At 39.5% G+C, this 23,827-nt stretch overlaps 1 protein-coding gene and 1 long non-coding RNA gene across 2 annotated transcripts in view; one reads left to right on the forward strand and one right to left on the reverse strand.

Moving 5' to 3' along the window:
- Window positions 1-1,229: 1,229 nt before the first annotated feature.
- Window positions 1,230-23,827, reverse strand: part of LOC103510125 (multiple epidermal growth factor-like domains protein 10) — a 27,038-nt gene continuing 4,440 nt past the window's right edge. The window contains exons 5-11 of the mRNA XM_026824263.1: window positions 22,037-22,216; window positions 21,600-21,753; window positions 20,968-21,062; window positions 3,814-4,060; window positions 3,191-3,548; window positions 2,575-2,708; window positions 1,230-1,348 (exon numbers count right to left, since the gene is read on the reverse strand). Of these exons, the coding sequence (XP_026680064.1) occupies window positions 1,230-1,348; window positions 2,575-2,708; window positions 3,191-3,548; window positions 3,814-4,060; window positions 20,968-21,062; window positions 21,600-21,753; window positions 22,037-22,216 (1,287 nt within the window). The remainder of the gene's footprint in view (window positions 1,349-2,574; window positions 2,709-3,190; window positions 3,549-3,813; window positions 4,061-20,967; window positions 21,063-21,599; window positions 21,754-22,036; window positions 22,217-23,827) is intronic.
- Window positions 12,442-15,152, forward strand: LOC113467835. The gene is made up of 3 exons (XR_003391776.1): window positions 12,442-12,692; window positions 14,481-14,628; window positions 15,011-15,152. It is a non-coding gene; the product is annotated as an uncharacterized LOC113467835 (long non-coding RNA).

Genomic DNA, 23,827 nt, shown 5'->3' on the forward strand with positions numbered 1-23,827 from the left:
TTTTTTGTCCAAATCTAATAAGCAGGGCCGGATTAGCCCCCCGCGGGGCCCGGGGCAGTTTCAAAGGCGCGGGGCCCCCAGGACCTACCCCCCTCCCTACTAGAAAACACTTCTATACCTACCTAATTCATTTGATTACCTACGGACTAGTTTTGTTATTAAAATGTATTTTGCCGTTTCAGTTCATTGAAGTTTTAATGTTTGCGAGCACATCTTTCATGCAAAATATCATGCAACATTCTTTCTTTTTTTTATAGAAAAAACCCTGCGAGCACATCTTTCATGCAAAATATCATGCAACATTCTTTCTTTTTTTTATAGAAAAAACCCATAATATCATTCTAGTGTAAGTCCTCAAAGCGTGGGGCCCCCAAAAGCGCGGGGCCCGTGGCAGTCTGCCATTCTGAATATGTGAGCATTTAGGTAATTAAAATTGTAAAATCCAAAATTTCAAACCTACGTATGGGGGATTTTTTCCACTGTGCGACGTTTTTTTCTAAGCTTGAAGTAACATGGCTAGAGACCATCACCCTGATGCATGGCAGATAATAAAGATATCTTTTCTTTATTCTGCCATCACCATCGGCTACCGCTGAAGCCGCTATAACAGCAGCAGCAACAACAACAACAACAACAACAACAACAACAACAACAACAACAACAACAACAACAACAACAACAACCACCCTATATGAACGAGTTTTTCCCGTTAACCGTTCCTGAAAAGTACTAATGGTTTCAAGTTACATTAAAACATAAACCATTATCGTTATTAACTGGACTCTATAACGTTATTTGACGAAAACACGTTTCTACGCATGTGGAGAAACGTGTTTTGGTCAACTTACGTCTTGCGATTCAATTATCGTCACGTAAGCTTAGCAGAGGAAAATATAGTTTTCGGACTTAATAGGGTTAACAATACCCGTTAATGACAAATTTTGCCGCCATTTTTCAGGGTGTATGCACAGCGCCCGAAGTTTGTACGTGCAATGAAGATCATCACCAGATCAACCAAACGTGTTAACCGTTCCTGAAAAGTACCAATGGTTTCAAGTTACATTAAAACATAAACCATTATCGTTATTAACTGGACTCTATAACGTTATTTGACGAAAACTCGTTTCTACGCATGTGGAGAAACGTGTTTTGGTCAGCTTACGTCTTGCGATTCAATTATCATCACGTAAGCTTAGCAGAGGAAAATATAGTTTTCGGACTTAACAGGGTTAACAATACCCGTTAATGACAAATTTTGCCGCCATTTTCAGGGTGTATGCACAGCGCCCGAAGTTTGTACGTGCAATGAAGATCATCACCAGATTAACCAAACGCATTGTCAGCCTCGCTGTAATAAAAATTGACATTCTTTATTAATATTTTAATAGGAATTTTTAATTGTATATGTATTAGGCATACATAAGTGCTGGTCACAAATATCGTTCCCTAATTATTATACCTAGATAAATTTTATAAATTAACTTGGACTCGAACCAACGACCTCCTAGTCCAAAGTCCAACCAAAATAGACAAGACTGTGTAAACGAGCGTTATACTAAAAAAAAGTTTTGTAAATCAGAAAAAAAGTTTTGTAAATCAGAAACTTTTATGACAGTGGTTTACAATGAAATAAACGAAATTTTGTAAGATTAAGGAGCGCGGTAGCGCTCCGCCCCGCCAAGTCAAGAAAGTTTGACCGTTACCTATACTTATTTGACACACATGGCCTTTGTTGCTTAGAGTGCAAATAAATAAATATTTATTTATTTATTTGACGTAAATAACAGTGTTTTACGATTTTACGAATAACTTTTATAACTGCAGTTTACAATTAACTAAATAGAGTTTTATAACTGATGTAAATTATTATTATTATTATTATTATTATTTTTTACGACTCTTGATGTAGAGAATAGTGATAACATTGATAACTAATGAATTATTTTTTAATAAAGGGAACTGTAAGCAAGTCCTCCACTCGTAAAATTTGTAGCCAAAACCAAATATCAGTCCAAAGCAATCATCCTAGTTAGGGCTGATTGAGAGGCTGACGAAAAACGCCGACCCCGTCTGTATACGGGGAAAGGCAAAGAAGGAGAAGAATACAGAGGGGACTATAACTGCTAAGGTCTTATCGTCCCGAAAGCGAAGAGAGAAGGAAGACAGGATAGGAGAAACTCCGCCGTTCCGAGAACGAACCTTATCCGTTCAGGATAAAATCCGCCCCGGGTGGGAATCGAACGCGCGGTCGAGCGCTTACAAGGCAGACGCGCTTCTAACCAAGAGAAGATAGAGGGAACTGTAACTGCCAAGGTCTTATCGTCCCGAAAGCGAAGAGAGAAGGAAGACAGGATAGGAGAAACCCCGCCGTTCCGAGAACGAACCTTATCCGTTCAGGATAAAATCCGCCCCGGGTGAGAATCGAACGCGCGGTCGAGCGCTTACAAGGCAGACGCGCTACTAACCAAGCTAACTGGATCTGTTGGAAATTCAGAATCAAAAGATGGAAAACCCCCAAAAAAAAATCTCTTAAAAAATAAAAAGTAATAATAAAAAAAAATCTTGGTTCCTTACCATATTTCACAGTCTGATTCCGGTCACTATACAGGGTGCACCTGATAGATATTACAGGGTCACCCTGTACCTTCACTTGCTCCAAATCGCACTGAGTTTCACATGTTCGGTTGACAGAGGCATTGTAAATACAGCTGAGAAGAAGAAGAAGAAGAAGAAGAAGAAGAAGAAGAAGAAGAAGAAAATAATAAATAATAATAATTATCGACTCTTGAGTGGAAGGTCACCACTAGGCGAGGTTAACGCCGGAGGCGTTCTCTACCACCTAACCCTTACACCACCATTTATATGGTCAAATTCTCAAATAAATGAGGATAAAATTCCATGCCTCGGCTGGGATCGAACCCACGCCCTCTTGTTTACCAGGTGAGCGTCTTGACCACTACGCCACCGAGGCAGGTGCTAAAAACAGTGATCCGTTGAGATTTGTGCGGGAACTACGATTTGACTGTTAACTTACGTGACAATAATTGAAACGTAAGACGTAAGTTGACTAAAACGTGTTTCTGCACATGCGCAGAAAAGATTTCTCGTCAAATAACTTTAAAGAGTTCAATTAACGGAACGCTGATTTTAGTCGCAAAACTCACTATTATGCATTATGCACTGAACTTACCGCACTACCTCGTAAGTATCCAAATTAAATCTGGCCATATCCACACGTGATATATCTGTTTGGTTCTCCAAATCATATTGGCAGCTCAGGAACAGCACTTTCTTCCGATACATATCCACCAGTTCACTGTACAATGTGTGAAATCCTTCAGCAATCATACACATGCCGCCTTCCAGATGAAAATTATACGGGCACGAACATTCATTCGGCTCAAGACAGTAGCCGCGGGTGCAGTTGAAGCATTCGGGCTCACAGTAGAGGGTTCGCGGGTTCAGAGTATAACCTACGTCACATTGGATGATGCAGTACGGGTTGGAGTCACCTTCGGAGCAGTGACATTTGTTGTCGAGGCAAGTTCCTGGAAATATATCGAGTTCAAAGATTTAATTTGGTCTTAGTGAAGACCTTAGCAGTTACACAGTGCCATTAAACCTCTCTCACACAGTTTCGTTTTCCGGCGAAAACCATTTTTATGTTGGTTAATGCTGAGACATTCTCTACCTACTCTACCACTTGACCATTGGTACATAATACTTACTTTCCGTGTTCGGAATGGTTCCCAGTCCAGGGTACAACGGGGGTTTTGGCTGTAATTGTGTCGATTCCATTAGTAATACACTCACCATTGCTACATACTTCCTCGCAGATTCTCTCACACGCGTTGGTTTCGTTATTGTGCACAAAGCCGCTTTCACACTCACACACAGAGGGCGCTGTACAAGTTCCATGTTGACAATTCTCACAGTACGGCTCGCAATAGGTTTCGTTTACAAATTGGAAGCCAGGTGAACAATGGCACTGCTCAGGGAACACGCATGCGCCGTTGATACAAGGGGACGAACATACTGGTGCACAATACGACGCGTTTACCTGGAAGAGTTGTGATTTTATGGCGAAGTAGGAACTTGTATGGTCTTGGTTCGAGTCCTAGGAACTCTGGAATAGAAAGCAATAGGAGGGTCGCACGAGTTTTATGCTGGGTTCTACAGCGAACTCGGGTGGACGAATTATCGCGAGTTGTGTTGTCCACGAATTGTACGTTCTATACAAAAATGCATGGCAGTCATACAAAATGCATGGCAGTCAAACAAAATGCATGGCAGTCAAACAAAATGCATGGCAGTCAAACAAAATGCATGGCAGTCATACAAAATGCATTGCAGTCATACAAAATGTATGACAGTCAAACAAAATGCATGGCAGTTAAACAAAATGCATGGCAGTCATACAAAAAATGCATGACAGTCAAACAAAATGCATGGTAGTCAAACAAAATGCATGGCAGTTATACAAAATGCATGGCAGACATACAAAATGCATTGCAGTCATACAAAATGCATGGCAGTCATACAAAATGCATTGCAGTCATACAAAATGCATGACAGTCAAACAAAATACATGGCAGTCATACAAAAAATGCATGGCAGTCAAACAAAATGCATGGCAGTCATACAAAATGCATGACAGTCAAACAAATTGCATGGCAGTCATACAAAAAATGCATGGCAGTCAAACAAAATGCATGGTAGTCATACAAAATGCATGGCAGTCATACAAAATGCATGGCAGTCATACCAATGCATGGCAGTCATACAAAATGCATGGCAGTCATACAAAATGCATGGCAGTCATACCAATGCATGGCAGTCATACCAATGCATGGCAGTCATACAAAATGCATGGCAGTCATACCAATGCATGGCAGTCATACAAAAATGCATGGAACACGCATGCGCCGTTGATACAAGGGGACGAACATACTGGTGCACAATACGACCCGTTTACCTGGAAGAGTTGTGATTTTATGGCGAAATACGAATTGGTGCACAAATAAGGTGACCTTTTGTCACAGGTGAATTGGTTACCGTAGAGTAGAAAAGAAAATGAAATGATTTAACAAAAAATATATTTTTAGAGTAAGGCAGGTGAAAAAGAGGAAAGAATTGACTGACTTTGCCTTGATCATTAGCTGGCTCAAACATTCTTTAATATAACCAATCCAACCCAATCATAACACATACAACAGTGCTTATCACCAACCTCAGTGGTGCGGTAGTCTACGGCTTTTGCAGTTGGTAGTTTGATTAACATTCATGCTAACAAAATTAAAATTCCTTATTCTTCTCAGATTCCGGAGTTGTTTGGCATGATTATCAGCAGAAGGTTGTTATCAAATATTAGATAACATACTGACTGCATGTCACAGTGGACTGTGGATACGGACACAACAACTCATTCGAGAGTATACCTATACATAATATAATATGTAGGTACTGCATTTTAGGTACATAATATATGTAGGTACTGCATTTTATTGAACGGATGCAAAATGCAGCATCCAGCGCGTTTCGAAGAAAATGCATAATTATCATTTTTTTTTAAGATGATTGTTCCACCGCCGTTTTTATTTCGTAGCAATGAAACAACTGCTACATTAGACGCATGTGGCCTGTGTCGTAGCATGCCCATCCCATGGTATGCCTCTATAACCCGTTGAGATATTTGCAATCGAAAAAAGAGTACAAATTTTTGTCGATGGTGGGATTCGAACCCGGGACCTTCTGCATGGCAAGCAAAATCACCAATAGGGAAAGTTAGGGTTTCCGGTATAGGGTCCGCTATAATTCTCATCTGAATATTCAAAAAGGGGTTTTCTTGTTATGAAAGGTTTTCTAAGCCTTCTCGTTGTTGTACTTTGTGGTGCGGTTACTATGTATTCATAGAACACGTCAGGTGGAGCATTTGGCGGTTTCACTGTTAGGGTCGGAAGAGTCATATTAGGAGGTAGGGTAAAGAAATAGCGCCCAAATGGCCACAGATTCGGTGTACGGGGTCTTCCTCTTTTCTTTCTTGTGCTAAAGATGTCGAACCTGGTTGTCGTAAATATTCTTTTGAAAGTTGTTGTTTTCTTTGTTAAACTAAAAAGTTTGGGCGACCATTTACGTAGAAACGGCATGTGGGGTGTAGCAGACGCCAAAGGGTGTGGGGCCCATCCTTTTATGGTAGTAATCCAATACGAATCCCATTCAATTTGAGGCATTCTTGTGCACCCTTTTTTTAAATATTGGGGCATTGGGCCAGTTTTAGGCCAATCAATAGTAGGAAATGGTGTCGTAGTCTTCCTAGGTCTTCCTCTTTTCTTCTTTGTCGTAGTAGATAACCAAAAATAATCCCATGCCTTCAGAGAACTTTTCGTTGTACTTTGATTTTTTTTCCATGTCCATTTTCTTGAAATGGGCGTTACTATCTTTCCATTGATATATTTCTGTATATTTATCTTCATGAGCAGTGGGTTATCTTTCTGGCCCTTAGGGTATGTTTTATCTGTCAGCGGATGTTCAAGCCACTTATATTGAGGCAATAATATACTTGAAAGTGTAGTGTGGTGTCCCATGGGTATCATCTGAGAGTGAGAAGGTAGGGTAGGAGGAAATCTTCCCAACGGCCACTTTCCAAAGAGGGATGGTAGCCCACCGGTGTGAAAGGAATTTTGATGAACGAGAGAGAAATAATCCGATCTTCCCAGCGAAGGGAAAGCCAGTGCAGTGTTGACTTCAATATAACTCAACACAAGCACAACTGTGGTGATCATCATCACCCCCCAGTCTGAAAAATAAATCCAACTTATTACCTACATAGTTTTGCTAGAGACCCAAAAACGAAATTTAGAATTTCAATTCTGATCCCTCTAGGGGTGAAAAGTTGATTTTCCAAGTTTCATTTTTGGGTGTAAATTTCAAATAAAGGAGGAAAATATTCTGCCTTTAATCCGGCCCTGCTAATAAGTCCATCGAATCCAGATTCATTTTGACCAATAAAAAAAGCGTTTTCAAAATCCGAATCTAGTGAATGGGATATTCAAATCTATCGAATCCAGCCAGATATTCAAATCCATCAAATCCGGATTCGTTGGATTCAAAACAAAAATAAAATACCCCTTAAATCACAAAAGATCAAGGTCGCAATGACATCAAATCCGGATTCGTTGGATTCAAAACAAAAATAAAATACCCCTTAAATCACAAAAGATCAAGGTCGCAATGACCTTGGGCCTGAATAGTTGATGGCACTATTTGTACCAATACCAAAAGTTATCAATTATTTACAAACTTCAGGTCGAACCGACAGATGACAGCTTGCCTCAAGTCCTGGGACATCTGGAATGGAAAGCTTAAAATCAATAGAAAATTACTAAAATGACAACTATAACATTATAATTCTATGTTGGCACCCTATAATAAATCTAAATAAAAAAAATAAAAAATGACAACTTGATGATGAGTGTGAAAATAGCTTGTAAAATATGTATAATATATAAAATAAAGTAATTTGAAGATAGATGTGACAACTTGATGATGAGTGTGAAAATAGCTTGTAAAATATGTATAATATATAAAATAAAGTAATTTGAAGATAGATGTAAAATAAAATACCTTGATGTAGGATAAAATAATATAAGTACCCAACTATGACTGTATTGTACATAGAAGATAGTTAAATATACCGGGTGATTAATAATAATAAAAAAACGAACACTTTTATTTTTTCAATAACTTTTTTCTAGTTGACGGATTATTTTGAAATTTTAAACCAAAGAACAGAACAATATTTTGGATGTATCCTCAAAGTTTCATTGAAATATCTCGAATAGTTTTTATGGAATAGGAAAATGAAAAAAGAGTACGTTTTTTTTTTGGAAATTCTTACCTTATTTATTTGAATCTGTGCACAATGGGTCCCCCCTTCTCATCAATGACTGCCCGTACCGTGGCCGGCATGAACCCTTCCGGAATCTGGAAGAATTGAAAGAAAGGGTGGAGGAAGTCTGGCCTCTTGTACCAGAGGAGAAGATAAGGGCAGCCATCTTGCAGTGGAGGGCCAGGGTTCGGGCAATCATTGATGAGAAGGGGGGACCCATTGTGCACAGATTCAAATAAATAAGGTAAGAATTTCAAAAAAAAAAAAAAAACATACTCTTTTTTCAATTTCCTATTCCATAAAAACTATTCGAGATGTTTCAATGAAACATTCAGGATACATCCAAAATATTGTTATGTTCTTTGGTTTAAAATTTCAAAATAATCCGTCAACTAGAAAAAAAGTTATTAAAAAAATAAGTGTTCGGTTTTTTTAATCACCCGGTATATAAAAAAAAAATATGTTTAAAAAAAGGAAAGTAAATAACTTGATAACAATCACTTGAAGTAAAATAACATAACTTTCCACTCGAATATAGTTGTAATAAATAAATAAAAATAATAATAACTTGACAACTTAAATATCACAAGTAACTTGAAGAATATTATTTTGCCAATAAGAACATTATGTTAAGCTATATGTGCTTGCTGATTTTATGCCAAATTTTAGTGACAGAAGGGGTAGAAAGGAAGGACTAAAAAATCGATTGACTGATTCACTCAAAAATATTATGAAACATTTCCTGATGTCGTAGTACGAAGGTACAGCGTACAGGTCTTGAGTTGCTTTTGGCCCCGCCCAAAGGAGTTCTTTTAAAATACAGAGGTCTCAAGATAAATAAAACCCTGCAAAAACAATGTGGGGGCACGGTTGGTCCAGTGGTAACGCACTTGCTTGCCATGCAGAAGGTCCCGGGTTCGAATCCCACCATCGACAAAAATTTGTACTCGTTTTTCGATTGCAAATATTTCAACGGGTTACTTTCTGGTGTTCTCGTGTTGACCCAGCACCTAAATGGGAAGTATTGTGCCCCTTCTCGCCCATCTGACGAAAGGCAAACTACGGGATGGGCATGCCACGCCACAGGCCACATCAAGCGTTCTCTTCTCGCCCATCTGATGAGAGGCATACTACGGGATGGGCATGCTACGACACAGGCCACATGCGTCTAATGTAGCAGTTGTTTCATTGCTACGAAATAAAAACGGCGGTGGAACAATCATCTTAAAAAAAAATGATAATTATGCATTTTCTTCGAAACGCGCTGGATGCTGCATTTTGCATCCGTTCAATAAAATGCAGTACCTACATATATTATGTACCTAAAATGCAGTACCTACATATTATATTATGTATAGGTATACTCTCGAATGAGTTGTTGTGTCCGTATCCACAGTCCACTGTGACATGCAGTCAGTATGTTATCTAATATTTGATAACAACCTTCTGCTGATAATCATGCCAAACAACTCCGGAATCTGAGAAGAATAAGGAATTTTAATTTTGTTAGCATGAATGTTAATCAAACTACCAACTGCAAAAGCCGTAGACTACCGCACCACTGAGGTTGGTGATAAGCACTGTTGTATGTGTTATGATTGGGTTGGATTGGTTATATTAAAGAATGTTTGAGCCAGCTAATGATCAAGGCAAAGTCAGTCAATTCTTTCCTCTTTTTCACCTGCCTTACTCTAAAAATATATTTTTTGTTAAATCATTTCATTTTCTTTTCTACTCTACCCCAGTGTTGCCAGATGTACAGTAATAACCGTATTTGTACGGTATTCGAGCTTTGGTACGATAATGTGTACGGTAATGAATTTTATACGATAATGTACGGTAATTTGCTGTAAAAGTACGGTACTATGCAAAAATGTACGACTTTATAAAAGTGGCATACGGTGAAGTACGGTATTTTCAGCAAAATTGTACGGTAATCTCAGCTGACCAGTCTGGCAACACTGCCAGGAGAAGTAAAAATGTACGATATTTCTAGCAGTTTTCAAATTTCCTAGCAGTGTACGGTAATTCGGGAGGATCAATCTGGCAACACTGCTCTACACTCTACTCTTTTGCTATTTTGCTGTCGGTCCTGGCTCTCCTCCTCTCTCTGAAGTTTTGATTGTCTAGATCTGGAACCTTCTGAAATAGGAAATACCTACTTTAGCTTTTTAGCTAATAAAATAAAAAGGACAACCTTCTTAATGAGCCACCTTGTCGCGGTAACGTTTAATTCAAATTTATTTCATATTATTATTATTTTTTATTTTAAGGATTAAATTTATTTTACAATCTTATTTGCGAATACCTACCTACTACCTACACATCATGTACAAACATACGAAATATAGTTAAATCCGTTTGAAAAAAGTAAAAAAAAAAAGAACAACTTTCTTAATGAGCCACCTTGTCGCGTTAAGAAGGCTTACGAAGTTAAATTATTAGACGATTAGTACCTACCAGGTAATTGTTGTAATTAGTACCTTACGTGTTACGGTTACCTATTACTGAATGTCAATAAATTCATACTCCTAACCAACGGCTCTGATATGGCCTTCGTTAGATTAAGAAATTTTTACACTAGTGGACTGTATCACAGAAAGGAGATATTCGTCCATTGTGATATAGTCCAAGCCCATTTTCAAAATCTTTTTTTTTTTTGGGGTGGGATGGAGTTTTGTTTATTTTTTTGGTTACTTGATTTATTTTGGGAGGAACGACTTGGCAGGGTCTTTTTTATACCACGAAGTGGTATTTTTTGGGATAGCTTTTTGCAGACACTTACCATAATATGACGTATGAGTGTAGCGTAACAAAGTACAAAGGCAATAGTAACATCATTTGGTAAGGTTTGGTGAGTTCAGGTTATGTCTGAGTGAAAAACACCATAGTAACATGATTGGGAGGAACGACTTGGCAGGGTCTTTTTTATACCACGAAGTGGTATTTTTTGGGGGGATCTCATAGCTTTTTGCAGACACTTACCATAATATGACGTATGAGTGTAGCGCAACAAAGTACAAAGGCAATAGTAACATCATTTGGTAAGGTTTGGTGAGTTCAGGTTATGTCTGAGTGAAAAACACCATAGTAACATGATTGGGTAAGATTTGGTAAGTTCCGATCATTTCCGAGTGAAAAATGCCCTAATAACATCATTGGGTAAGATTTGGTAAGTTCCAATCATTTCCGAGTGAAAAATACCATAGTATATAACATCATTGAGTAAGTTTTGGTAAGTTCCGATGATTTCCGAGTGAAAAATCGTCACTGTAAATACATAAATTTTAAATTTCCCAGACTTGAAAGAGCTGATAAATTTCATTTCCTTTTATACCGTTTGATAAACTGGAAACTGGTAATATTATGGGTTGGGTAGGGTGTTCTACCCATTATGGAGTACCTATATTATACTTTCAATGTTAGAACTGCTGCATTCCGCGGGTAATAAGTGTAAATCCCGCAAAATCCCACACGGGAACGGGATTGGTCAAATCCCGCGTGAGATCCCGCGGAATTCAAAATCCTGCGGGATTGCAACCCCTACACACGTAGCACTGGTTCTAAGTCCTAACCAACTTTTAAAACTATCATTAAATCGGTTAAAAACCGACATAATCACAAGAAAATCATTCTTTTATCAAATTCAAGGCCAAAGGGGCCCTTTGAGGGCCTTGAAAACATGAAAAGGCACATCTGCCACTCACGAGAAAAAGAATGAAACAAGAAAATCATTCTTTTATCAAATTCAAGGCCAAAGGCACATCTGCCACTCACGAGAAAAAGAATGAGCTATCAACCAAAAAAATCGGGCCAGTAGTTTAAGCTGTAGAGCGGTCAACGTCAAAGAAGAAGCAGCAGCAGCAGCAAAAATTGTGTCAAAATTTGACGTTTTTCAAAGTCAAATATCTCCGGCCTGTTTCTACTGATTTTGATGATTTTTTTTTCAACTTCAATCCGTTTTCTTCCGTCATTTGTTACAACTACCTGAAAACGGTTACTTTCCCTGTCGCGTATAATATCTCTAGTAGCGCGGTCAAACTTTCTTGACTTGGCGGGGCGAACAAGGAACATTCAAGCAAAAGCGAACATCTCAACAATAAAAAAATCGCGCAAATATTACGCAAAGCATTTTTTTTTCCATTAAATACAACAGAGCATCATAGCTCACCCCTCTGAAATTTTGTAATTCAGAAATGACTTTTATAACAATGGACAATGGTTTACAATGAAGTAAACGAAACTTTGTAAGATTATATTTATTTGACACACATGGCCTTTGTTGCTTAGGGTGCATATAAATAAATAAATAAATTTATTTGACGTGAATACCAATGAGGAACTAGTTTACTGAAAAGAGTAGTTTATTTTTTTAGTTCAATGAATCTTTACACATCTCTAAAAAAAAGTCAGTCTCTTCTTAACTGTTGCTTTCTCTTACAGTGTGCCTCGAACTAGAACGAAGACCATACCAATACCCTACACTGAAACCTACATGGACGAATACTGCATGCGTCAAAGTTGGTAAATAAATTTATTTGACGTAAATACCAATGAGGAACTAGTTTACTGAAAAGAGTAGTTTATTTTTTTAGTTCAATGAATCTTCACACATCTCTAAAAAAAAGTCAGTCTCTTCTTAACTGTTGCTTTCTATTACAGTGTGCCTCGAACTAGAACGAAGACCATACCAATACCCTACACTGAAACCTACATGGACGAATACTGCATGCGTCAAAGTTGGTACTTTACTTACCATTGTCAAAAGACAAGAACTGCCTACTCCTATAAGTACAAGACCGAGGTAATCAATATACTGCCAGCAGCTGACAGTGTCAGCGTCAGCTAGGAATGTCAATCTCGCAATTTGCGGATCCGCGGATTTTTTTTTTTTTTTTTTTTTTTTACAACTCGAGATCTCTGTTGTTGTTTTTTTTTCTGTTTGTTGTTGTATTGAATATGTGAGCATTTAGGTAATTAAAATTGTAAAATCCAAAATTTCAAACCTACGTATGGGGGATTTTTTCCACTGTGCGACGTTTTTTTCTAAGCTTGAAGTAACATGGCTAGAGACCATCACCCTGATGCATGGCAGATAATAAAGATATCTTTTCTTTATTCTGCCATCACCATCGGCTACCGCTGAAGCCGCTATAACAGCAGCAGCAACAACAACAACAACAACAACAACAACAACAACAACAACAACAACAACAACAACAACAACAACAACAACAACAACAACATGCCATGCATTTTGTTTGACTGCCATGCATTTTGTTTGACTGCCATGCATTTTGTTTGACTGCCATGCATTTTGTTTGACTGCCATGCATTTTGTTTGACTGCCATGCATTTTGTTTGACTGCCATGCATTTTGTTTGACTGCCATGCATTTTGTTTGACTGCCATGCATTTTGTTTGACTGCCATGCATTTTGTTTGACTGCCATGCATTTTGTTTGACTGCCATGCATTTTGTTTGACTGCCATGCATTTTGTTTGACTGCCATGCATTTTGTTTGACTGCCATGCATTTTGTTTGACTGCCATGCATTTTGTTTGACTGCCATGCATTTTGTTTGACTGCCATGCATTTTGTTTGACTGCCATGCATTTTGTTTGACTGCCATGCATTTTGTTTGACTGCCATGCATTTTGTTTGACTGCCATGCATTTTGTTTGACTGCCATGCATTTTGTTTGACTGCCATGCATTTTGTTTGACTGCCATGCATTTTGTTTGACTGCCATGCATTTTGTTTGACTGCCATGCATTTTGTTTGACTGCCATGCATTTTGTTTGACTGCCATGCATTTTGTTTGACTGCCATGCATTTTGTTTGACTGCCATGCATTTTGTTTGACTGCCATGCATTTTGTTTGACTGCCATGCATTTTGTTTGACTGCCATGCATTTTGTTTGACTGCCATGCATTTTGTTTGACTGCCATGCATTTTGTTTGACTGCCATGCATTTTGTTTGACTGCCATGCATTTTGTTTGACTGCCATGCATTTTGTTTGACTGCCATGCATTTTGTTTGACTGCCATGCATTTTGTTTGACTGCCATGCATTTTGTTTGACTGCCATGCATTTTGTTTGACTGCCATGCATTTTGTTTGACTGCCATGCATTTTGTTTGACTGCCATGCATTTTGTTTGACTGCCATGCATTTTGTTTGACTGCCATGCATTTTGTTTGACTGCCATGCATTTTGTTTGACTGCCATGCATTTTGTTTGACTGCCATGCATTTTGTTTGACTGCCATGCATTTTGTTTGACTGCCATGCATTTTGTTTGACTGCCATGCATTTTGTTTGACTGCCATGCATTTTGTTTGACTGCCATGCATTTTGTTTGACTGCCATGCATTTTGTTTGACTGCCATGCATTTTGTTTGACTGCCATGCATTTTGTTTGACTGCCATGCATTTTGTTTGACTGCCATGCATTTTGTATGACTGCCATTCATTTTTGTATAGAACGTACAATTCGTGGACAACACAACTCGCGATAATTCGTCCACCCGAGTTCGCTGTAGAACCCAGCATAAAACTCGTGCGACCCTCCTATTGCTTTCTATTCCAGAGTTCCTAGGACTCGAACCAAGACCATACAAGTTCCTACCACAGAGACCTATCTGGATGAACATTGTAAAAGATTTCACAGATTGCGGGATCGTATAAAATTTTGTACTAGAACTCGCCCAGCGTTTCGCTACCAGACTATAACAGAGGTATTTATTTCCATGTATGTGTCCCTGTCCGAATTGTGCTAAGTAATCCTGTGTTGGGCAATCCCGAATTTATTGTTTGTAGATATGTGTAATGTTTCTCTCTCTCTCTCTCTCTCTCAAATAGTGTGCTAAAACGTCTTTACCACCAAAAAAAAAAAGTTAATTAAACATAGGTACTTATATACAATTATACATTGCCTTTAAATTTGAGTCATCCAATGGTGCCACGGCCTTTTTCAAATAGTGTGCTAAAACGTCTTTACCACCAAAAAAAAAGTTAATTAAACATAGGTACTTATATACAATTATACATTGCCTTTAAATTTGAGTCATCCAATGGTGCCACGGCCTTTTTTATCTCGACGTGGCCCTTCATTTTCAGGAGTACATGGAGGACACTCATGTCCGTATATGTTGTGAAGGTTACGAAGATGACCACGGCTCGTGTAGACCGGTGTGCGAGCGTGAGTGTGTATTCGGCTCGTGTACATCGCCCAACCAGTGTACATGTAGCCCGGGCTATGTGGTCATCAATGAGGCCTCTCCGAACATTTGCGAGCCGCATTGTGCGGAGTGTGTCAACGGCGTGTGCAGTGCTCCCAATACCTGTGATTGTCTTGATGGTGAGCACCTTGATCAGAGATTGAGAGATGTTTCCGTAAACAAATGAGGGTACCAGGGCCGTATCCAGGATTTTGTCGAGGGGGTGTGGGGGGCCGAGAGTCCATACCGTAATGTACCGGGGGGAGGAGGGGGGAGTCCTCAATGTTAAGGAAGGTTGAGCCCCCAATTTTTGGAGTCTGACGTACAGTAAAGGGGGAAAATGAAGCTCGAGGGGGGAGGTTAGGTCCCCTCAGCCCCCCCCCTAAATACAGCCCTGGAGGGTACATATTGGATTATTGACAATGCTTTCTTTGGCAAATTTATGACGGTAATGTCCAATCATGCCACAGGGTGTTTTCAGTTAATCCAGGGTTTAAGAAATAGTTAAGTAAGAAATAGTTCAGTTAATCCAGGGCTTGTGTAAATAAAAATCTGGGTGGGTGCTGTCATGTGGGTGACGTCAAAGAGACCCCTTGTCACTGGACACTGAGTAAGCTCAGTGGTAAGATCGGCCATAAATAATGAAAATTGTCAGCCTTGTTAACTTGAAGGGTAGCGCGTCAAGTGCTAGGTCCCCGAGACTCGCGAGTTCGATTCTAGCCCAGGAGTGAATCCAAAATAGAAAAGGTTCGTTCTCGGAACGGCTGACTTTCTCATGGCCTGTCCTTCTTTTCTCTTTGATTTCGGGACAAAACCTCAGTAGTTACAATTTCGTCTGCCAAACTTCTTAAAAAAATAAAAGAAAGGAGGAGGAGGAGGAAAAAAGAAACAACCTTGGGAAATGTGTCGGACTGTCGGATGTTTCCGTAAACAAATGAGGTTATTGAAATATTGATTTCAAATGGGTCGAAATCAATGGAATAAAAATAATTAATCAATACGATATTGATTTCAAAATTTCACTTAGTATTATAAAGAGATATTGGTATTGCTTGTATTCCATTGATATGTGATGTATGAAGTAAGAGTTTTCAGTTAATCCAGGGTTTAAGAAATATTGGCTTGTGTAAATAAAAATCTGGGTGGGTGCTGTCATGTGGGTGACGTCAAAGAGACCCCTTGTCACTGGACACTGGGTAAGCTCAGTGGTAAGATCGGCCATAAATAATGAAAATTGTCAGCCTTGTTAACTTGAAGGGTTCTCGGAACGGCTGACTTTCTCATAGCCTGTCCTTCTTTTCTCTTTGATTTCGGGACAAGACCTCAGTAGTTACAATTTCGTCTGCCAAACTTCTTCCAAAAACAAAAGAAAGGAGGAGGAGGAGGAAAAAAGAAACAACCTTGGGAAATGTGTCGGACTGTCGGATGTTTCCGTAAACAAATGAGGTTATTGAAATGTTGATTTCCAATGGGTCGAAATCAATGGAATAAAAATAATTAATACGATATTGATTTCAAAATTTCACTTAGTATTATAAAGAGATATTGGTATTGCTTGTATTCCATTGATATGTGATGTATGAAGTAATTTGTAAATGATTAAATGATGAGAAAAAAAAAAACATAAAAAAATAAGAATATACTGAGGAAACATTGCGTTTCAGCAAAGTCGGACTAATTGCTCGATCACAAAGTACGGGAGCACTTGAGATTTCGACGTATTCCAACTCCTTCAACCTACCCCTTGAGGCCTTTACTGTAGGCCGTAGGCCAGACTCCGAAAATTCAGAGTATTCACCCCCGGTATATCAGTGCTTGGCTGCTTGGACTCTCGCCCTCCTCCCCCTCATAACAAAATCCTGGATACGGTCCTGCCTATACATTTACTTTTCGTTATCCTAAGGTCTGTTTTTCATTCCGACGTGGGTGCGATGCGAAACAACCTACCCCTTGAGGCCTTTACTGTAGGCCTGTAGGCCAGACTCCGAAAATTCGGAGTATTCACCCCCGGTATATCAGTGCTTGGCTGCTTGGACTCTCGCCCTCCTCCCCCTCACAACAAAATCCTGGATACGGTCCTGCCTATACATTTACTTTTCGTTATCCTAAGGTCTGTTTTTCATTCCGACGTGGGTGCGATGCGAACAAGAAAGAAAAGTCACAGGAGAGAGGGAAATATTTTTACGAAACTGAAAGAAAGAAAAGAGAAAGAGAACCGAAAGACCCTGGTCCTGAGAAATCTAAATACTATCATGACAATGGGAGAATTTTTCAACGATCCAATAATAAGTATACCTAAGTAGTGCTTTATTTAGACTGTCAGCTTAGAACAAGTTGTTCCATTATGTACCAACAGTTTAATAAGAGCACCTATTTGGATCATTCAAAACTGCTTTTTGGATCACTAAAAACTTCAAGATTCTCCCATTAGTGAAATCTCTCATTAAGTCATTGGTGAAATCCACCATCAGAGCTTAGTCATTATGTGGTCAAAATTCGTCACCTACAGCACCTATTTGGATCATTCAAAACTGCTTTTTGAATCACTAAAAACTTTAAAATTCTCCCATTAGTGAAATCTCTCATTAAGTCATTGGTGAAATCCACCATCAGAGCTTAGTCATTATGTGGTCAAAATTTGTCACCTACCTAACCCGTAGAGCTCTATTCATACTCTACCCCTTCACGTTCAAACTATAATCCCAGTTTTTCGTGTGTCTGCTGAAAATTGCTGATTGTAGATTCCTTTCACCTTCTCTTAATTTCAACTTCCCCATCACGTTCAAACTATAATCCCAGTTTTTCGTGTGTCTGCTGAAAATTGCTGATTGTAGATTCCTTTCACCTTCTCTTAATTTCAACTTGGCAATTTCTCTTACTAAAATAAATAAAAAAGTAAATAATATGTAGATAATGACCCGAGTGGAAAGTAACCTCTGGTAACTAGGAGGCGTTCTCTGTCCCCTAACCTTTAGAGCTCTTTTATGTATGTATGTACCAGACTATGAAGTATATAGGAACCTCGGCTGGCAATGAACCCACGCCCTCCTGTCAAGAGTTCGAACCACGAACAAAAAAGCATCTGGAATGAAGTTTTCTTACCTAGGTACCTTGAATAAAATTTAAACAAATCAATTTTGTGAACTGGTTAATCGATGTTATAGATTATAGAGAATCGATGTTTTCTGTTGCCTTTTCTTGCTCATATGACAGTTCGGAGTCGATTTGACATCGATCTGATCACAGAAATCACGACTTCTTGAGGAAAGGACGAAAAGAGCGTTTTCTAGGGAATGAAGTTTTCTTACCTACCTTGAATAAAATTTAAACAAATCAATTTTGTGAACTGGTTAATCGATGTTATTGATTATAGAGAATCGATGTTTTCTGTTGCCTTTTCTTGTTCATATGACAGTTCGGAGTCGATTTGACATCGATCTGATCACAGAAATCACGACTTCTTGAGGAAAGGACGAAAAGAGCGTTTTCTAGCTCAAGATCCGTTTAAGGTGTCGGTTTTCTGGCTCAGCTCCCCAGGGAATGAAAACCAATTCCGTTTTGTATTCTGAAGATATTCCTCCCTAAACCATACAGAAACCACCTTCTCAAACTGACGGTTTCTGATATGTAGCACTGAGCACTGTTTCATCCGCTCACCTGGTCTTCTATACACTCTAGACTAGACCTTCTATCATTGGCATACAAATTCACCCGTCCCTCACCAGTAAAGAGGACAGAGTCCCATAGCTGCTGAATCCAAATGATGTGTTCCCTTGCAAATCTCATGCGCTTGACTCGGTGGGCTGCGGAGAGTTTCGGTCCTGTCGCTGCTCTTTTTGGTGTCAAATCAGCACACACGATTCATGTAGGTATCTAGACTTGGTGAGGACATGGGAAAGATTCCACGACATACCGAGGATCCTAAGGTGAGGTTAACTTTAGCAGCAACAACAGCAAATAGGTACATCAATAGGTAATAATAATAATAATAATAGTGCTTATGTATATATACTGCTCGCATAGGACTGTAAAGTCCCTTTACTCCAGCAGTAGGCTACTACTATTATTGTGGTCAAATTCTCAAAACCACCTTCTAAACTGACGGTTTCTGATATGTAGCACTGTTTAATCCGCTCACCTGGTCTTCTATACACTCTAGAGTCTAGACCTTCTATCATTGGCATACAAATTCACCCGTCCCTCACCAGTGAGCAGGACAGAGTCCCATAGCTGCTGAATTCAAATGACGTGTTCCCTTGCAAATCTCATGCGCTTGACTCGGTGGGCTGCGGAGAGTTTCGAGATTCTAGGACTAAAGAGATTTAGTTATAAAACTCAAGAAAATCAGCAGATATTTTAATTTTCACCACCGCACCGAAAGATGCCAAATTTCCTACCTGAGTGAACTTTTTTCATAGCCTTATTCGTCTCAAAACTAAAACTCAAGCTGAAGACCTTAGCAGTTACACAGTGCCATTAAACCTCTCTCACACAGTTTCGTTTTCCGGCGAAAACCATTTTATGTTGGTTAATGCTGAGACATTCTCTACCTACTCTACCACTTGACCATTAGTACATAATACTTACTTTCCGTGTTCGGAATGGTTCCCAGTCCAGGGTACAACGGGGGTTTTGGCTGTAATTGTGTCAATTCCATTAGTAATACACTCACCATTGCTACATACTTCCTCGCAGATTCTCTCACACGCGTTGGTTTCGTCATTGTGCACAAAGCCGCGTTCACACTCACACACAGAGGGCGCTGTACACGTTCCATGTTGACAATTCTCACAGTACGGCTCGCAATAGGTTTCGTTTACAAATTGGAAGCCAGGTGAACAATGGCACCGTTCACACTCACACACAGAGGGTGCTGTACACGTTCCATGTTGACAATTCTCACAGTACGGCTCGCAATAGGTTTCGTTTACAAATTGGAAGCCAGGTGAACAATGGCACCAATGGCAGTCATACAAAATGCATGGCAGTCAAACAAAATGCATGGCAGTCAAACAAAATGCATGGCAGTTATACAAAATGCATGGCAGTCATACAAAATGCATTGCAGTCATACAAAATGCATGGCAGTCATACAAAATGCATGGCAGTCATACAAAATGCATGGCAGTCATACAAAATACATGGCAGTCATACAAAATGCATGGCAGTCATACCAATGCATGGCAGTCATACAAAATGCATGGCAGTCATACCAATGCATGGCAGTCATACAAAATGCATGGCAGTCATGGCACACCATTGATGTGCAGAAGTGTACTTCATTATGTCACACACCAGCTCGGTGGGTTCAAAAATCTTTGTCAAGTCGAAAATGGAACTCACCGAGGCCTTTTGGAACTAAGAGAGCGAATCCCGGGGTTCAGAATTGTCTGGAACCCAGAATTATAAACTTGCGCACACCCTATTATTATTTCTTAATATTTTATTTATTTATTTCTATCGACGCGACGGCCGGTAGATGTCATGTGTGGACACAGCTTTTCTAGGTATATATCTATAGTAATTTAATAAAATAGAGAATGGTGCTTTCATGTATTGTAGGGCCAATTCCCACCCGGGGCAAACTTTATCGTAAACAGATAAGCTTCGTTCTCGAAACCGCTTCCTTTCTCTTTCTCCTATCCTATATCCTCCTGCTCTCTTCGCTTTCAGGACGATAAGGCCTTAGCAGTTACACTTCTCTCTGTCAAACCTTTTCAAAATAAAAAAAGTAAAAAGTAGGTAATCGAATTTTGACGCACTAGTCATTTGTCTAAAGCAGTGATGCCCAAACTGGGGTCCGCGGGGGCTCCGTAGCAAAAATTTGGTCTAAAAGAAAGAAAGAAAGGAAGATACCTGTGCATAGCCGGGGTTACACGAGCAATAGTTTACATCTGTACAGAGCGAGTTTATACAAGGTGTTGCACAAGTCGGTCGACATGTGGTATTATCTGAGAAATCAAGAGAATATAAAATTAAACAGTGAAAGTTTCAAGCCCCGTAGGAGAACTGTAGAAGTCCCATTTCTGTGTGAATCTAGAGGGCCAAAATTTTGGGGCAACTTGCATTTCCAATTTTCCATCTTTTGATTCTGAATTTCGAACAGATCCCGTTAGCTTGGTTAGAAGCGCGTCTGCCTTGTAAGCGCTCGACCGCGCGTTCGATTCCCACCCGGGGCGGATTTTATCCTGAACGGATAAGGTTCGTTCTCGGAACGGCGGAGTTTCTCCTATCCTGTCTTCCTTCTCTCTTCGCTTTCGGGACGATAAGACCTTAGCAGTTATAGTCCCCTCTGTATTCTTCTCCTTCTTTGCCTTTCCCCGTATACAGACGGGGTCGGCGTTTTTCGTCAGCCTCTCAATCAGCCCTAACTAGGATGATTGCTTTGGACTGATATTTGGTTTTGGCTACAAATTTTACGAGTGGAGGACTTGCTTACAGTTCCCTTTATTAAACCTCTAAAAAAAGCAAGTATCATTAGAACTCACCAACTTTCTCATACAGGTTCCAACATTCACACGTGTAGGGGGCAGCGCAGAATCCATTTATACAGGATGGCTCACAGCGAGGCTGACAATGCGTTTGGTTAATCTGGTGATGATCTTCATTGCACGTACAAACTTCGGGCGCTGTGCATACACCCTGAAAAATGGCGGCAAAATTTGTCATTAACGGGTATTGTTAACCCTGTTAAGTCCGAAAACTATATTTTCCTCTGCTAAGCTTACGTGACGATAATTGAATCGCAAGACGTAAGTTGACCAAAACACGTTTCTCCACATGCGTAGAAACGAGTTTTCGTCAAATAACGTTATAGTGTCCAGTTAATAACGATATAATGGTTTATGTTTTAATGTAACTTGAAACCATTGGTACTTTTCAGGAACGGTTAACGGGAAAAACTGGTTAATATAGGGTGACTCACCTGACAAGGGTTGGTACACACTGGCGTGCACTCCACGTCACTATGACGTGTATACCCGGACAAACACTCACACGTATTAGGGGCCACACACACGGAGTTTATACATTTGGGTGTGCATGAGGGATAACATATGCTGTCCTTGTATTGGGAGTGTTCATACCCTGCGAATGGGAGACGGAAATTTTACTCGAACCACCAACCTCTAGATCCGAAGTCTAACGCGTTAATCACTTCACCACTGAGATCGGTAATGGGAGAGATTAATACATTAAAAAACGTCTTTTGGCAGTGGCACTAAAAACTGACCGTGGAAAATTTTACCTTCTTTACATTACTTTCCTTCCTATAAGAAATTTTACTCGAACCACCAACCTCTAGATCCGAAGTCTAACGCGTTAATCACTTCACCACTGAGGTCGGTAATGGGAGAGATTAATACATAAAAAAAAGGTCTTTTGGCACTAAAAACTGACCGTGGAAAATTTTACCTTCTTTACACTACTTTCCTTCCTATAGGAGTGTAGAGGTCTGCCTTTCATTCCTACGCCGCATCGATGCGGCGTCAACTTGACGTTCACTCTGCGTCAGGAGTGGGGGTAAAATGTAGAAATTCAACAAACATGACGACATCTAGAGGAGAAATTACGAAACATTTTTTTCATTTCCCTCAATGCAATTACAATATGGCGGAACCTGAAGCTACTCGAGACTCGCATCAGGGATTTAAGACGCAGCGTTGACGCTAAAGTAGGGGAAGTGGAATGAAAAACACGCGTCGGGTTCGCATCGCACCCACGTCGGAATGAAAAACAGACCTAAGATCTACAAAAATGGACACCTGGGTAGAAGGTAATAATTAGGCAAGAGGACAAGATCATAATGAACATTTCACATTTTTCAAACAGCATGAAATAAAATTGTAGAGGAAAACATTGCTGAAATTAGATATCAAACCAAAAATCAAATCATGGTATATCTTTGTGGTAAAGCAGAGAGCTTTCTCACAACTTTGTGGGTATCACAGCATTACAAGTCTTTCATTTACTCAATCATCATATTTATTATCGCTCGTCTCTTTGACGTGTAATGCCGCCACTGGTCGCTACTCGATTAGCTACTCAATTGTCCTCACAAGGCTGAGTGCACCCCGAACTTCAAGCACAGAGCCGAAAAAAACCTCGGCCCCGCCGGGGATCGAACCCGGACCTCCTGTGTGCAAGCCTAGTGTGATACCCACTCGGCCACGGAGGTTGCTTGCTAAAATTAGATATTAGTAGTGCATGAGAAGTGACATTTTGATGTGAAAATTTGTAAAGAGTGTAAAAGTGCAAAGGTAGCTTTCAGGAAGAAGGACCCTAGGCAACATTATTAGGGTTATATAGGTACATATATTATGTATAACCCTAATAATTAAATATATGAGAATAAAATGCCAAGCGTCAACAAGGATTGAACTCCCACCAGACACAGGCAAGTAGCTACTGAAGCAGAAAAAGTAGAGATTATAAAGTTTTATGATTATTTATTATTATTAGGTACCTATTGTTCATGGGACTAGCTGACTAGCTTATGGTCCTGAAGAGTATACCTACTTTTATTCCTTATGTTTTGTTGGCCTAACATATTTTCAATCTCTCCTGTACATACTTATGTTCATGTATTTGTAGCAGCATAGAAAATCCAAGTACAAAGTACAAGAAGGAATTTAATTTTCCCCTATGATTAAATTTATTTTCTGAAAGACGGGTATGGGGTTCAGGGGGTAGATCTCATTGTATCTGTAAAAAAAAA

Source organism: Diaphorina citri, unplaced genomic scaffold (genome assembly GCF_000475195.1).
Source record: "Diaphorina citri unplaced genomic scaffold, Diaci psyllid genome assembly version 1.1 scaffold562, whole genome shotgun sequence".
In the NCBI taxonomy this organism is placed as follows: Eukaryota; Metazoa; Arthropoda; class Insecta; order Hemiptera; family Psyllidae; genus Diaphorina; species Diaphorina citri.